At 36.6% G+C, this 16,388-nt stretch overlaps 1 protein-coding gene across 1 annotated transcript in view; it reads right to left on the bottom strand.

The window, feature by feature from the left end:
- The window catches only part of plppr5b (phospholipid phosphatase related 5b), a 69,367-nt gene extending 53,519 nt beyond the window's left edge, over positions 1-15,848 (bottom strand). Inside the window, exons 1-2 of the mRNA XM_087789160.1 lie at positions 15,767-15,848; positions 11,661-11,740 (exon numbers count right to left, since the gene is read on the bottom strand). Coding sequence (XP_087645286.1) covers positions 11,661-11,723 — 63 coding nt within the window. The 5' untranslated portion in view covers positions 11,724-11,740; positions 15,767-15,848. The remainder of the gene's footprint in view (positions 1-11,660; positions 11,741-15,766) is intronic.
- Between the last annotated feature and the right edge of the window lie 540 nt (positions 15,849-16,388).

Genomic DNA, 16,388 nt, shown 5'->3' with positions numbered 1-16,388 from the left:
CAATGTTAATATGTGTAGCCCTTTTTTAAAGTGTATTTTAATTAGGGCCACCAGATAATAAATAATTACATAAAAAGTAAAATATGCTGTTGTTTAAAAAGTGTCTCTATCCTATAATGACAGAGAAAAATATTTGCAGATCAGGAATGTACTGTCATCACGCTGTTCGGTTTGTGACATGCTCACACACTACAAATAACTGTGTCACCACCTCATTCTGAGTAAAATAAAAAACTTTGCTCGTCACAGACCATTTAGTTCGGAGATACACCTATTTAAGAATAGATCTGTGACGACAAGAGGATTCTTAAACTACAAATATTTTACAGAAGAGGGTATCTTTGATGATCTGATATAAATAACTGTTGTTACAAAGCACTACGTCAGCCTTTGACGGCTGATGTGAATGTTGCAGAGCGGAGCCGTCAGCAGCTCCGCAGGAATTACCATTGAGCAAATCTCCCACCAGCCGTATCTGTTTCTACTGGACCTCACTTGTTAGGTTCAGAAACAGTGAAATTGTTTCGTGGGATCCTCAAAAGGAGAAGGTGCAGGCTGGGTCAAAGAATATGATTTCAGAATAACTGCATCATCTATCTGACCTCAATAGAAATGACATCTAAAGTTGTGAATCCACTTAAAGCTTTTGAATTACCAGCACAACCTTGAGGCAAAAGAAACAGAACAGTGCAACAAATGAGAAACCAAAGCGGAGAGAAAATGACTTTTAACAATATAATAATATTGTTTCTCATCAAAGGTCAACTAATGTGTTGATTCAAGTTTCTCTTAAATATATGTTGGACCTCTATTGTTCTCATCAGTATGTGTCTGTTTGTACAAAACTCTTTTCATTGATATATTTACATTAGAAAATGTGATTAAGCCCCAGCCCCCCAGCAGGAAAACTTTCTACGGTTTTTCTCTAGCTAAAATCTTGTTAACCATAACCACGCACACTCTGCTGGGATTGGTCAAACATCGAGTTTTGTCATGCAGCGTCATCAATCCCAGAAGTCTCCACCTCCAAATTGTAAAAAGGAAGAGGCAGTGCATTCTTCGCTGCTGCAGGAGAAGCAAAGCCCATAATTACGCCATAATGGACTTCGCTCTTGTAACCTCTCGTTCGCCCAGATTTCAGATGGTGAAGACATTTTTAAAAGTAATAAGTTTGAAACATGGTCATGATGAGGGTCTATCTGCATCTCGGAAAGGAAGACGTCAACATTTATAACACGTGAGTGAGTCAGGAGAGTTAGGTTTTCACATGTATTGCCCTTTAAGGTTATAGGATAGAAAGAAAGAAATGGAAATGCTGCAGGAAATGTGGCAGCACCATTTTGGATTGTGAGAAATTGAAGAAAGTGTTAAAAACCTACTCAATGCAAAACGATGACAGGAAATAAAAACTAATAGAACACGAAAAAACATTTTTGTTCGGCCCCTTCTTTTTGTGTAAATATCAGTTTACAATTTGGGCACTTGTTTCTCTATCGTCTTCAAACTCTATTGTCCAGGAAATACAGTATCTTACTGGATAAAAGGGCTAGACTGGGTATTCTATCTGAACATGGTATTTGTACAGAACATTGTTTTTCAAACATTCAAAATGGTTGTGTGTCTTTGTTTGCCCTGCCACAGACTGGCGTCATGTCCAAGGTGTCCCCTGCCTCTCGCCTGTAGCATCTGGGATAAGCTGCAGCGCTGGCTACCCCCATAAGGTGGGCGACATAGCTCAGATGGTAGAGTGGTTGCCTGCAGTCCAAAAGGTTGCAGGTTCAATCCCAGCTCCAGACAAGCTTGTGTCGTTGTGTCCCTGAGCAAGACACTTCACCCTGATTGCTCCTGATGGTGAACTTGGCGCAAGTGTGCAGCCTACTCACATCAGTATGTGTGAATGGTTGAATTTCCCCTCGCGGGACTAATAAGGGATTCTATTATATTATTATTATTATAAGGGAATAAGCGGTAAAGAAAATGAATTAATAAATGGATTGAAGTTTACTATAAAATTCATGACTACTTCCTATAATGTCTCATATATAAATATCAAATAGATTAAGCTACATTTATAAAATGGTTTCTTTCGGACAGAATGCTCTTGTTTAGCCACTGCTGTAGAGCTTTATTGCTGATATTCCTGTCGTTCCTGTTCACACTTAAGTTTCTTTAGTGCAGGTGTTGGTGTTTAGAGGCAGAAGTGAAATATGCTGATATGAGGATTCAGGGTACCAGTCGGTTTAAATATAGTGTTCAGGCAGGTTGTTTAATTGGCTATTTTTACTGTTAGATAAAGATGAGCATTAATGTGTTCATAACATCATTCAAAAAGATCTTTGAATACTAAAGCATATACTTTATATATAACTAACCCAAACCCTAACAAGAGAAAAGGTAAACAATCAGCATTCTAAACAAACTACTGACTAAATTTAATTTTATAGTGATTCTCTGGTGAAAAAAAACAAAGCAAGAAGGGAGTAGAAAAAACATGCTTCAGTGAATAAAAGAGAAACCAGAGTGCACATGTACTTACAGCAACTTGAAAAATAACAGTGTTGACAGCAGCAAAGAAGAATGTTTGTTCTTGACCTTTAGGGTTTTAGAATGTGCCATTTGATTTTTGATTTGATCGAACAAAAATGTTGGAAATAAAGTATTCAATTCAAACATTCATTCATTCAACAAACAAAGGGTGATTGTGAAATATGTCTTTACTTCAGCGGTATAAATAAGATTAAATAATGATGATGAGGATGTTGAGGATTCACTGCGTTTTATCATAAGCTACATTTTTTACTTTCCAAAAAACAAGTTTTCTGTTTATAACTGTCTAATTCTGTCGGTCAGCGATTATTCTTTGTCTCGCCCACTAAATAACCAGTCTTATAGCAGAATATACAAGTGTTTGTTTGCTAAATAAAGAAACCATTCATTTTTAATGACTTTCTGCCTATTTAACTTGCACATTTTACGATTTCCTTGCAGGCTTTTGTTTGTAAAACAAGAATATCTATTAATAATTCATGTAGTTGCTTATCTTTGCTGTAAACTTATTTCCCTGTAGGAGAATTTGGGTAAATTTAACTGGTGCAATTTTGTGTTTGTCTGTATGGAGGCACTGTATGTGTGCTGCACTTAAAATAAACTCCTGCGTGGACTTTGGGAGGACAAAAACAGAAAACGTGTATGTATGTACGGAATATATAAAATAGAATGTATGTATATATATTTTTTCTCAAACGCAGAGGGAGAGGAAGATCGTTCCAAAGCTTAGGAGCAACAGTCTGGAAGGATTTCTCTCCTCTGGTCCTGAACCGTGTTCAGGAACCATCAGTAGATTCTGATCCACAGACCTCAGAGCCCGAGCTGTGGTGTATGTCTGGATCAGATCACTGAGTAGGAGCCTGACCATGAATAGCTCTGAAAGCAAGAACCAGAATTTTAAAATGGAGTTTTAAGGATCTGGGAAATGTGAGTTCTTCTACTAGAGCATGTCAGAATTCTCGCTGCAGAGTTTTGTTACAATAGTCTAAACGAGAAGACACAAATGCTCCAAATCATGCTGTGACACCATTTTCCTGAGTTAAGAGATTTTCCTCAGTTGGAGTAAAACGTTTTTGGTCAGTTATTGTTACTTAATTTACATGTTTTATGGCAGTGGTTCTTAACCTGGGTTCGATCGAACCCTAGGGGTTCGGTGAGTCGGTCTCAGGGGTTCGGCAGAGCCTCCGCCGCTGAGATCCGGACACACACAAATGATCGTGTAAATTCATGATGGCACGCCTCGCTTGGCCATTACTGGCTGCAGATGATCATGCACACTTCAAAGACCAAGGAGCTGGTCTTGGACTACACAGACCATGTGTATAAGAAAGTTCAGAGTAGACTGTACTTTCTGAGGAGGCTCTGATCATTTAACATCTGCAGGAAGCTCCTCTGCATGTTCTACCAGTCTGTGGTGGCCAGTGTCCTGTTCTATGCTGTGGTGTGTTGGGGTGGAAATGTGTCCAAGAGTCAACAGGTTTGACAGGTTGATCAGAAAGGCTGACTCTGTGGTTGGAATGAAGCTGGACTCACTGGTGACAGTTGCTGAGAGGAGATCATTGAACAAACTACTGTCCATCATGGATGATGACAGTCATCCTCTCAGCACTGTCATCAGTGAACAGAGAAGCAGAATGAGTGCACGAATGCTCCTACCCAGGTGCAAAACAAATAGACTCAAGGAATCATTCATTCCTCGGGCTATTAAATTGTATTCTGAGTTCGGGGGCAGGAGTGGAGTGAAAGTATCTGGATGTTCTGTTCTATGTTAGTCTTTGTATCCTTTGTCTTTGTTATTTTTCTTTGATCCATGTTCTTTATCTTTAGACTTAGATTGTATCATCTTGTTCTTTCTCTTTGTTTTTGTTCTTATTTTATTTTTTTTTATGAAAAATGTCTTCATTTGCTGTGGCTAATTGGAAAAAAAACAAAACATAATCAATAAAGTTCTACCTAACCTACACCGCTTGGCCAATCCGTGCCGCGGGGAATTTAGTGCGCTCAGTAGTGAACGTGTGACTTTCTTGGTAGTACGTTGTGTGATTTCTTTGTTCATATTTTAATCCATACTAACTATGTCGGGCAAAAGAAGAAAGTGGTTGGACGAATATGTACAACAAAGATTCACGTGAGCGTCCTATCTGCATGATTTGCAACGCCAACTTGAGCACCGGAAAAACTGAAGGAACACTTCTTGTAGCTGCGTGGAGACGGGGAATACAAGAAGTCATTTTTTATTTTTCACTAATTTAGGGGTTCGGTTAATGCGCATATGCAACTGGTGGGGTTCGGTACCTCCAACAAGGTTAAGAACCACTGTTTTATGGTATTGTTATATATTTTATTCTCATATTCTTAGTGGTTATACTGATGTGCTCAGTGTTAATAGTCTTGCATTCAATGCGGTATAATTTGAGAATAACAATTTCAAGATGATTAGTAGTCAATTTACAACAGTAGAAATCCTTTTACTCTTTTACTATGATTAAAGGAACTTAAAGGAACAATGTTGGATTATTTTCAAAGCATTAATTATTCTTGTTTGAAGGGAAACGCAAATTAGGTTTGAAAGAGAATGCTCTGCAATTTTCTGAATTAGAGTCTAATAATAGCCCTGTTCGACCTAGATCCATGTTTAACATCATGCTAACATGCGGCACCTTTGTCAACTTCTATTCTGCTTTACTTTAAATACTACAATTTCACTCCTTGCCAGCGTGAGGGTAGATAGAAGTGATTCTGGACAAAATGTATTTAAATGTGCTTAAATTCGATGAATGTGTGTGGATAAACAGCAGTGCTGACTGAAAACTACAGCTGCTCCGCCAAATTATACCTCAAGAGATTTCATGCTGTGACTTTGTTGTAAGCGACTGATGTGAACTTCCTGCTGGCATCTCATCATGAATAATATTTTGACTGAATTGAAGAAACAAAACAGCAACCGCTCCAGAGAATGTGTACCCCACCATCATTTTCATGCTGTATTACATTAAATAGAGATTTATCCAAATACATATTTTTGATCAAAGTTAACGTCTGGTTTGGACAGTGATAGCCCTTTGTCTCTACCAATAACTAGATGTATTTTAATGATTGATGTGTGCTGCGTTTTAAAAAGACAAGGTTTGATAAGTGAATCACTCTTTAACCACTTAAGTGCATCTTAAACCATCCCTTAAAAGTCACTTTTGTTCCAACGAAGAGAACAACCTTGTGTCAAATCAAGACATAATAACAAGTTAACATGTGTCAAAAGTTGAATTGTACCTTTTAATCACCAACTACTCCACCCCATTAGTGAACTCATGAAGTATTAACAAATATATGCATATATTTATAACGCAGGCTCCTTGAATATTTCATCAGTCCCAGCATTTACAGTCTCATTTTATTTGTTTAGTATTCGTGGTTAGGTCCTGGGGTAATATTTCTGCTTGTCCCGAGCTCAGCAGCGACTGATGAAGAGTGATTTACATCAGAAAAAGAAGGGAACTGCTAAAAGAATAGCAAACAGCTACATATTTATACTGACAGGTATGTCATGAATAAATATGCATTGGTGCACTAAACTTAATAAATGAAAAATGTGACCTTCCTTTTGACTTTAAAGCTTGGTAGATTTTTTTCTTCTTGAACTTCTTTTTAATCCTCTATACAACTGGATTGCTGCTAATTGACTCAATTAAAACACAGTTTAAACACATTAAAACATTTAGTCACCAAGGTGTTGTAGGGGACTCAATGATGAGATACATTAAATTATATTAATATGTTCAATGATGAAAAAGATTGTCCATCATTTAAGGCATCTCTTACCTTATTATTTGTGTCATTTAAAAAAAAGAGCAACGACAAAACTCATATTCTGGAACAATATGGACAAAATATTAAAAAAAACGACTAGATTTTATAAAACTACAAATTACTATAAATACTATAATATATACACACACACACACACACACACACACACACACAGACACATATATATATATATATATATATATATATACTTTAAAAACTACTACATTTCTCAATATCGATATGACATGGTAAAATGTGCTTGGTTCTGTTTTTTGGCATTGTTTTGTGTGTCATCTTATTTCATTTTTGTATTCTGTACCGACAAAAAAATCCTAAATTGTGTTACTGGTAATAAAAGTGTTTGATTCTAATGTTGGTTTAAGGTAAGGTAAGTTAAAACTTTATTGTTGTTTTCCAATAGCCATAGTAAATAAAGCATTTTTTCATAAAAAAATAAATCAAAATAAAATAAGAACAAGAACAAAGAGAAATAAAGAGAGGATGATACAATCTAAGTCTAAAGATAAAGAAGATAGATCAAAGAAAAATAACAAAGACAAAGCATACAAAGACTAACATAGTACAGAACATCCAGATACTTTCACTCCACTAGGGTTTACCACAAATGTATCAGAATACGGCAGGCATGTCAAGATAATGTAAACTTTAATTGTTAATCAATTCATAGTATATTGACTGTGGAGCAGTCAATAACTGCTACTATCAATAAAGTTTTAACTCATAGTATCATTTCTTGACTCGCAAAATCGGATTTAAATCTTTCAAAGTCATTCAGAGACCGTCAGAGGTCCGCGAAAACAGCTCAGACATCGGTAATGAGGAGCAGGGATTAGAAGATGTCTGGCAGATTAGTTGATCGATATCACTATCTAAACTGACACAAGACTGAGACAGAAGTTCTGAGCTGCTGAACAATTCATAATCTTTCTTATGTTTAATACCCATTGTCCTTAATGTCAAACTCATGCACCGAGCGTGTTTGTTGTGAGAAGACCTTTATTTAATGTCTAAAGCATGTTGAGTTGATTTTATCAACTTGAAATAATCTGAGCTAAATAATATAATTAATTAAGGCTTGGATCTTAAACTCTGCCTAGAGTGTCTTTGGTGTCTGTCCTGACTATTCTATTGCTCTATCAAAAAAATTGAGATAAAGACTGATTTGAAGATGTAACGGTTTCTTTTTTCCAATTTAACATGGTAAAAACTGACCAATATCATGAATAATCCAGTTGAGAAGTGTCACTGCAATGCTGTTGAGCTGTTGAACTGCTGTTGCAACATAGACATTGTGGAGTTCACGATCATCTACTCTATCACTGCCTGGTACCCCGCTGCAACAGTTACACGTAGCAGCAGATCATACATTCCAATTATCGAATTCTTATTTTTTACATTTGTTGTTTAATTTAATGTGTTGTTTTTTTTGCTCAGTTAAATGTCTACATCCCTTATCACATCTTATTTATTTACATTTTATTGAATTCATCCTGTTTTATAATGTATCAAAAATACCACACAAAACTCATGTGTTTTTTTTACCAATACTGGCAATAAATATTTCCTGATACAGCATTTTTATTTGTTTACAAAACAAGATAATGGCTCCTTTTGTGTCAAATGTATACTTCAAAACTTGAGATGTCAAAATAAAACGATGAATATAATGAATCATGTTTAAAATTGTAACTATTACTGCTTTAACAAGGTAGGCGTTTGTTAACGGTTGACACTGACGTGTAAATGTTATAGCCGTTGTTTTGGCTGCATTTTTTGCTCATTTAATTTCCTTGTCAAATCTACTGCGCCAGAGTGGGATCAAAAGGAAAAGATTTGTTGTATTAATCCTGTTACAGGCAGATATGATTCAAGATGTCTGATTTAACGCCACCAAGGGCAATCTGAGGTTCAAAGCCTTGCCCAAGGAACCATTGCATAATCCATAATATTAACATATAAGGCTCATCTACTGCTCAAGAACGTTAAGAAACAAACTTGTTCACATCCGAAAAAAATGAATATTCATAATGAGAGAAGATTTGGTTCATCAAGTTCCAGATGTCGACAGAATCCATTCCTGTGATTAAAAAGGTGACTTAAGAAAAGGCAGATACATAAACCTCACCATGACTAGTCATCGTGCATCATCTGACGGCAGGTCTATTTCGCTCACTCTTCCTGTTTGAAGAGCTGCTCCATCTTCTCGCACTAGTTCGAAGCTCCCTGCTCTCATTCACATTCACATGTAACTATAGAAACAGACTGAACATAGACACAAATAGAATAATGAGCTGCAAGTCACGGCATTTATCGAGAGAGTTTGCTCTACAAATAACCTTTACTTACTCTATGTTCTTTTCCCTAATCTTGGTAGCTGTTCTTAGCAAACAGTGCAGTTGTGAAACTGCTTTAATTACTTTTTGTTTCAGAACTTTTTTATCCAACCAACTATTGTTGGGTTACAATACAATTTGGGGATTTGTTTGCTTGGTGAGTCAACTATTCAAATGTGCAGGGTGAATTACTCCTGCCAAGTACAGAGTGGTTATTCTTACTCTTCAAACAGAGCTGAAATGTCTTCAATCAGGGAGGATTGGAGCTTATCCAGAACCACTGTGATCAAGGCTCTGCTAATAGATGTTTATTATGTTAGAAATACATATTTGATAAATTAAATACATTATTGCAGACTGGTAATCCAGTTTTTGTAACCCTTAAAGTGATAATTGAAATGAACACATATTTTCTCCTCAACCCTACTAAGCGGTGGCATTATCTGCAGAGTAATCTTTTTGGTCACATGGGGGGGCTCCATTTTCTTCGTCCATGAAGACACAATTTTAAACGTCTAAAATACCTCTATACTTCTCGTTTTTGTAATGTCCATCTTGTTGGGACACCTCGACAAGAGGGGTACTTCAAGCTAGTTTGTAGCAGATGCCAAAAGGCAAACATGCTACACAGAAAGGAAACATAGTAAACAGGGTCAATATCACGAGAGCTTCCAGTGTAGACAGTAGATTAGAACACATCTGCCAACAATAAAAAAAAGACTTGAGGGAGTAGAACATTTGTGATATTTTAATTTGGGGGGGATTATACCTTTAAAAAGGAAATCACTGATATGGTGGTAAGAGAAGAAGGAATGGTTGGTTTAAATGAGTAACTGAAGAGCTCCCTCTAGAGGTGTGAAAATAAACAACTCCCAAATCGTGTTTGGTTTAAATTGTTGAGGTCAACTAGAGACTATTAAATTAAGAATTACAATATTTTAATATGATAGTGAAGGTTTTTTTATCCAAATAAATTATACTTGTACACAGCTTTAGATAAAAGCTTAGACACTGTTATACTTACAAACACATCTTGGATGCTTTCCAGCTTCATAGTCTGACAAACTTTGCAAAGTATTCAACAGCACCCACACAGTCTCTCTCCACAGAACCCACACAGGCCTTTCCAAATGCATCAACCTGCCTCTGTGGACTTTCAGAAAATTATAATTCGCTAGAGGAACTTAGTCATCCTCTCTTGGGAAACAGTCGGGAGCAGAGACAGAAAAGGAGACGGCGAATAAGAAGCACTGTTGCCTACACACATTGTTGAACTGTCATCGCAATCACGATGCATCCATCGAAAAGATTGTGTAGGTCAGAATGTTTTTTCGATTAATTATACAGCAGGAGATTGCTCAACCTCAATAGCACATTGAGGAGTATGAACGTTCTTCACTTGTCACTTTGCTTGGCAACAGTCCCTGTGAGTCGTTAAGGGGGTTCACTGGGGGTTTCAACCATAACAATTTTCCTCTACGTTTTACTGAAGATTTTAACTTTCTATCTATCGCATTGCAAACAGTTTGGACCTAAACCTATTATAGCAAAGCTTTTCTAGTAGTTGGACAAAAATATTTATTCTTAAAGACCCATTTTAAATGGCTTCAAAATTACAGCAAACATAAGAACACCTTATAAGTCTTAAAAGATTTTATATGGTAAACCATTAACCATATTATTACTCCATGAGGCTCATTGGGGCTGATAATTTATTTGCATTAAGGATATAATCGCGATTTAAAAAAATGTAAATTCATATCACAAAGATTGCGATTTTATTTTATGTTAATTGACTTTCTACCCGTCACATGACTTACGAGCAGTGCCGAGAAGAACCATCAGAAGGACACATGAAAACTCCATTGAGGACATTGAAAAGATAATTGCATATTTAATCAAATAAAGAGAAATATTATTTATTTATTTTCATAATCCTCCTGTAATGCAGGGAGCAAATCTGTACCAAATTAAAAACACTTGCTACAAACTTGTCTCACTGGCCCTTTTATCTCTGACCTAGAAACCTGGGGGAGTAATGTCCAAAGCAGAGGGAAATGTTAATTTTCCTTCATTATCACAGGGTAGAACATTCAGCTTTAATTGGGAAGGGACGTAATCTTGAGTTTTGGTTAAAAAATTAAAATAATTTTCGCACAAGTCTACAACACATTTTAACTACAGTCGCATTTAAAAATACTCTTCAGGATTGATGAAATAATGCTGCCCTCTACTGGTATTTAACAAAAGGTGAAGTTTTAAAACAATATTTTCCCCTTAACATTAACCCATAGGAAAAATAACCTCTGTAAATATGTCCTTCAAAATGCGTAGTTTTTATTGATAATGTTTTTTTTAAACCCTCCATATTTGTAGCTGCTATTAAAGAAAATATATGACAGTTTGCTCTGTCCATCTTTTTGTTAAGGTTTCATCCTGTTTACAGGGTTGGCATTCAGGTAATTCATTATGTTTGCAGTTTTATTTAAAGATGGGCTGATGACCTATCAGGACTGTTTTCTTGTTATATGTAGCGTTTAACTGAAACCGCGGACCTCGCATAATTGTGCAGTTACAGCTCTCCACCAGTAGATGGAGTCAGAATACCGTTTTGGTACCGGTTACAGCAGTCGTGACCAGTCACAGAAAAACCATGACTTGATGACTCGTAGACACCCCCACTTGTTTCCCACGCTGGAGCGTTATGTTTGAAGATTGGAGATTAATTTTCTCTATTGAATCCAAGCCTAAATAGGGAACCTTTTATTGACATGTTTTATTAATTTTAATCCACATCCTTGTGTACCCCACAGATCTGAGAATGTCACATGTGAAGGACGATAAATTCTCCGATGACGCAGCAACCAGAGAAAGATACATGTCCTTACAACACCCTCAGAAAAAATGAGTAGAGAGCTTGACTTGAGAAGATATCACTAAATCATTTCTTACCTCCCATGTCAATGAGATGTACACTTCCCTCCGTTGCTTTCTGCTCAGCTGTTTAGTGGGCATGTTCTCTCTTTTTGCCTCTGAAAAAGAACAGGCAAGTGTCAGAAAAGTGTGAACTAAACATCACTCAACTGGCAAAAAACACAAGAAGCTGATTGTATAATTCAAACTGCGTCTTGGTCTACTTTCCTGGCTCACAATATGTTTTGGGAAAGAGCTTATAGTGTCATCCGAGATTGGTTTCCATGGCTCCATAATCTCTTTTAATTCAAATATTTACATTAGATAATGTACCACTGAAAACCATTTATTTTTCTGGAGATTACCATAACCACACCCACTCTGCTCTTATTGGTCAAGCATTGAGGTGACACGTCATCAATCCCAGCAGTCTCCACCTCTAATGGACTCCGCTCTCGTAACCTCTTGTCCGCTGAGATTTCAGATGCATTCTAAACGTGTGAGTGAGTCAGGAGAGTTGGGTTTTCACATTAGTTGCTCATTAACTATCCTCCTTACTTATGTCAGGAAGGTAGTTTCCCTACACATCTCAAAGATTTTCAAGATAAGTACAATCGAGTCCAATATGTTTAATACTCTTGCTGTATAACTCATTTGTTGATTTTTGTATGTAGTTAAAATTGAACACATTAAAACAAAGACAAATACGAATCACGGCAAAACTCCCAAAAAACTAGAAGAAGGTTGTTGAAAATGAAAGTGGGTAAAAGGGAAAAAAATGACAGACAACCGAGGTTCACTGATGTGATTAGGGCGGACATGAAAAGGAGAGCTGAGATTAAAAAGGATACGCAAAATAGCTCAAGGTAGAGGAAGCTAACTTGTCGCCCCTCACGAAAAGAAGTCAGTCCATCTTGAAATCAATCCAAGGAACTGCAAGTAGAACATTTTGTGGGTCACAATGGAATAGAGAGGGCTCAAGGGGCATTCATCATGATGATGCAACGAAACTGAAAAAAAAATAAACATTACAGGTAAACGGAACATGGTATTGATTTTTTTTTTTTAACACCACAATGGAGTTAATGATTTAAGATAATCAAATGTATTGGAGTTATATATGTTAATATCTACTTGATGAATACTAATCCTATAAAGTTTTTAGGACAATATTTCCCATTAAATACGTTTGATCACAAAATATATAATTATCTAATACATTCTTCATACTTTGTTCTATAGGCTTTGTTCTAAAAGGCCATAGGTTCAAAACCCGGTCAAAAGAACTAGTATCCATAGCCGTCTCTACAGCCTCCCAAGTAGTCATTGTCTGGGCTTTTTACTCTAGACATTTGCCTGAGACTCTCAGCCCCACGTATCAACTGACAGACCAACTAAAGACTCCTAGTGGTCACCTGACACCATGACACAGTTAAGATACATGGTCAGAGTGATCGGTTACCTACCAGCCCCAACTTGGAGTCAAGATTGTATATAATGGTCACAGAGTTTTTACAATTATGTTTCTGTTAATGTCTGTCAGGAGACTCATTTTAAACAGTTGTAGTTTTAGTTAACACACTCAAAAGACCCAAGAAATTGGACTAGATTTACCCAACAACGATAAAAATTTGTTTTCATTCATGTGAGAACAAAAAGTAAATTAGTCTCGCCTCATTTCACTTTTCCTTCAGCCGAGGAGGACGTTATGACAGCTGCCTTTTGGCAACATAAAACTAATAGTAATTTGTAAAGCTACTTTAAAGTAAAAGTAAAACTACTCAATTTCCCGAAGGAGCTCTTCAGAGGGATTAATGAAGTCCATCTATTGATCTAAAAATGAACATACACCATTCATATTACAATGTTAATTGTAAATCAAATATTTAATTATTTTACAAACCCATTATTGGATCATAAAGCTTAAAATAACTCAATAAGGTGGTGAAACAATGCTGTACACTAATAATGCTTTTAAAAATGGAAGTGTTAATAGTTTATTTTCATCCATTATCAAAATGCAGTGAATGAACAGAAGAGAAATGTCAATCAAATCAATATTAGGTGTGACCACCATTTGCCTTCAAAACAGCATCAGTTCTTCTAGTTACACTTGCAGATCTTCTGTAGATGTTTCTCAAATCCTTCTGTCTCTTCATGTAATTCCAGACAGACTCACTAATGTTGAGATCAGGGCTCTGTGGGGTCATACCATCACTTCCAGGACTACTTTTTCTTTACGCTGAAGATGTTTCTTAATGACATTGGCTTTATGCTCTGGGTCGTTGTCCTGCTGCAGAATAAATGTTGGGCCAATCATACGCCTCCCTGATGGTATTGCATGATGGATAAGTATCTGCCTGTATTTCTCAGCATTGAGGAAACCATTACAAATCCTGAACAAATCTTCAACTCCATTTGCAGAAATGCAACCCCAAACTTGCAAGAACCTCCACCATGTTTTACTGTTGCCTGTAGACACTCATTATTGTACTGCTCTCCAGCCCTTCAACAAACTGTCTTCTGCTACAGTAGTTCAAGTTTTGATCCATCAGTCCAGAGCACCTGCTGCCATTTTTCTGCACCTCAGTTCCTCTGCTTTTGTGCATAGTTAAGTCTCTTGGCCTTGTTTCCATGAAGACGCTTCTGGCCAGACTTCTCATGAGAGTAGATGGTGTACCTGGGTCCCACTGGTTTCTGCCAGTTCTGAGGTGATGGCACGGTTCGACATCTTCTGATTTCGAAGGAAAATAAGTTTGATGCGTCTTTCATCTGCTGCACTAAGTTTCCTCGGCCGACCACTGCGTCTACGATCCTCAACCTTGCCCGGTTCTATGTGCTTCTTCAAAAGAGCTTGAACATCTTGAAACCCCAGTCTGCTTTGAAATCTTTGTCTGGGACAAACCTTGCTGATGCAGTAGAACTACCTTGTGTCTTGTTGCTGTGCTCAGTCTTGCCATGTTGATGACCTGTGACATGAAACTGTCTTCCACAACCTCAGCTTGGAGTTTGTCCCTCAGCCAGTTTTAAGCTCCTACACAGCTTTATCTTTTTCACTTAATGACTGTGTTTCATTCTACTTGTGAAATTGATGATCATTAGCACCTGTTTGGTATCATTGGTTGATCATACACCTCACTATGATCCTACAAAACCCCTAACTTTGTGCAAATGTACCTTTAAGAATTGATGCTGGTTTGAATGCAAAGGGTAGTAACAACAAATATTGATTTGATTTAGATTTCTCCTTTGTTCGCTCAATTTTGCATTTTGTAAATTGATCAAAATAAACAATTATTATTTAATTTTTGAAAGCATTCTTACTTTACACCCTTTTTTTCACCCCATTTAGATAATAGAGTTATTTCTTCTTGTGCTTGTTTTGGTTTACCCCAAGCACTCCAGATTTCCTCCAGAAAAAAAAAAAAAAAAACAGAGGTTGATTCCGTTCTTTAAATTGCCCGAAGGTGTGAGTGTGTGTGAGGGGTTGACCAGTTAAGCCGACCTCTCTTCCTAACCAGATGGGAACCAGCATCCAAAGATCCTGATAAGAGAATGTACAGTTGAAAATGAATGAATGGTTAAACATCTTACAGGGCACGATGGAGAAAAATAAAGAAAAAGGAGGAGAAGGTAGAAGAAGAAATGATGAGAAACTTAACATTATATTTGCAATTAAGTAACAGGTTTATTTGTAATTTGGTATTAATAGTAACAGTGTCGGACTCTGTACTTATTTTAAGAACTTTATGTACTAATTGAAGTATGTGTCATACTCAGATGAATAAACTGGATTGTATCCATAGACCTTCAAATACTATCTCTTCAGATAAGAGTCAAATGTATACATCACCAAGCTAAAGATAAATTATTATGTGTACAAGGCTGATGTCAAAATATGAAGTTTATTTTTGGTCAAGAAACACTTTTACCAACTTTGAAAAAACAGTCACTGCATTCTTACCTGTGGTAAATAAATACAAAAAACAGCTTCCATGGCCAAGCGTTGACAGCAACATGAGCACGAACATGTAGCTTCTAATATAACGTGTCAACTCAGGTAAAACGTGAAATGCATGATTTAAAACGGATGTAGTTAGAATGTGAAGAGTATACAACGACAAGGACACCTGGGATTATCTTACCTTGGACAGCTCCAACACTGAAAAAGATCCTTTCCGACAGCGCAGAGGATAGAAAAACAAGTGGTGAAACTAGCCTGGGAGTTTAAATGTCTTCACAAAGCGCGTTAATCCTCCGAAGACACTTTTCCGCATCTTGTCGCTTTTAATTACCGGAGCTTCGAACGCGCATGCGCACTAAAATTGGGAGCTCGGTGTCTGCTGCAGTCACGTGACGCTCGGCAGCTCAATAGCACGTGTATTTCATTTATAATTAATAATTTGACCTTTTATTTTGCTAATATATATAGGGAGAATGATTGTTTAATGTTTCTTACAATTTCCATAAAAAAATTAAAATAATGAGCGTAATTCACAAGCTCTTACTTTTAATAAGGATTTAATATCAAATGGGTCGAAAGACATAATATGTACTTGATTTCAAGTTAAAAACGTTTCCTGAATTGAAAAAGACATTTGTTATTGTCACATATGGTTTAAAAAATACCTGGAAAAATAATGTAAAATGTCTTGATTTATTATTTATATTAATATTTAAATATAGTCTATTTATATACTGTATGTATGTACTGTATATGTGAAAACGTGCATACATATATTCATGAGCAATATATGCTTATTTATT

The sequence above is a fragment of the Callionymus lyra genome, chromosome 4 (genome assembly GCF_982586985.1).
Source record: "Callionymus lyra chromosome 4, fCalLyr1.hap1.1, whole genome shotgun sequence".
Lineage (NCBI taxonomy): Eukaryota > Metazoa > Chordata > Actinopteri > Syngnathiformes > Callionymidae > Callionymus > Callionymus lyra.
The sequence above is the reverse complement of the archived record's forward strand: the minus strand, read 5'-3'. Positions and strand labels throughout refer to the sequence as shown.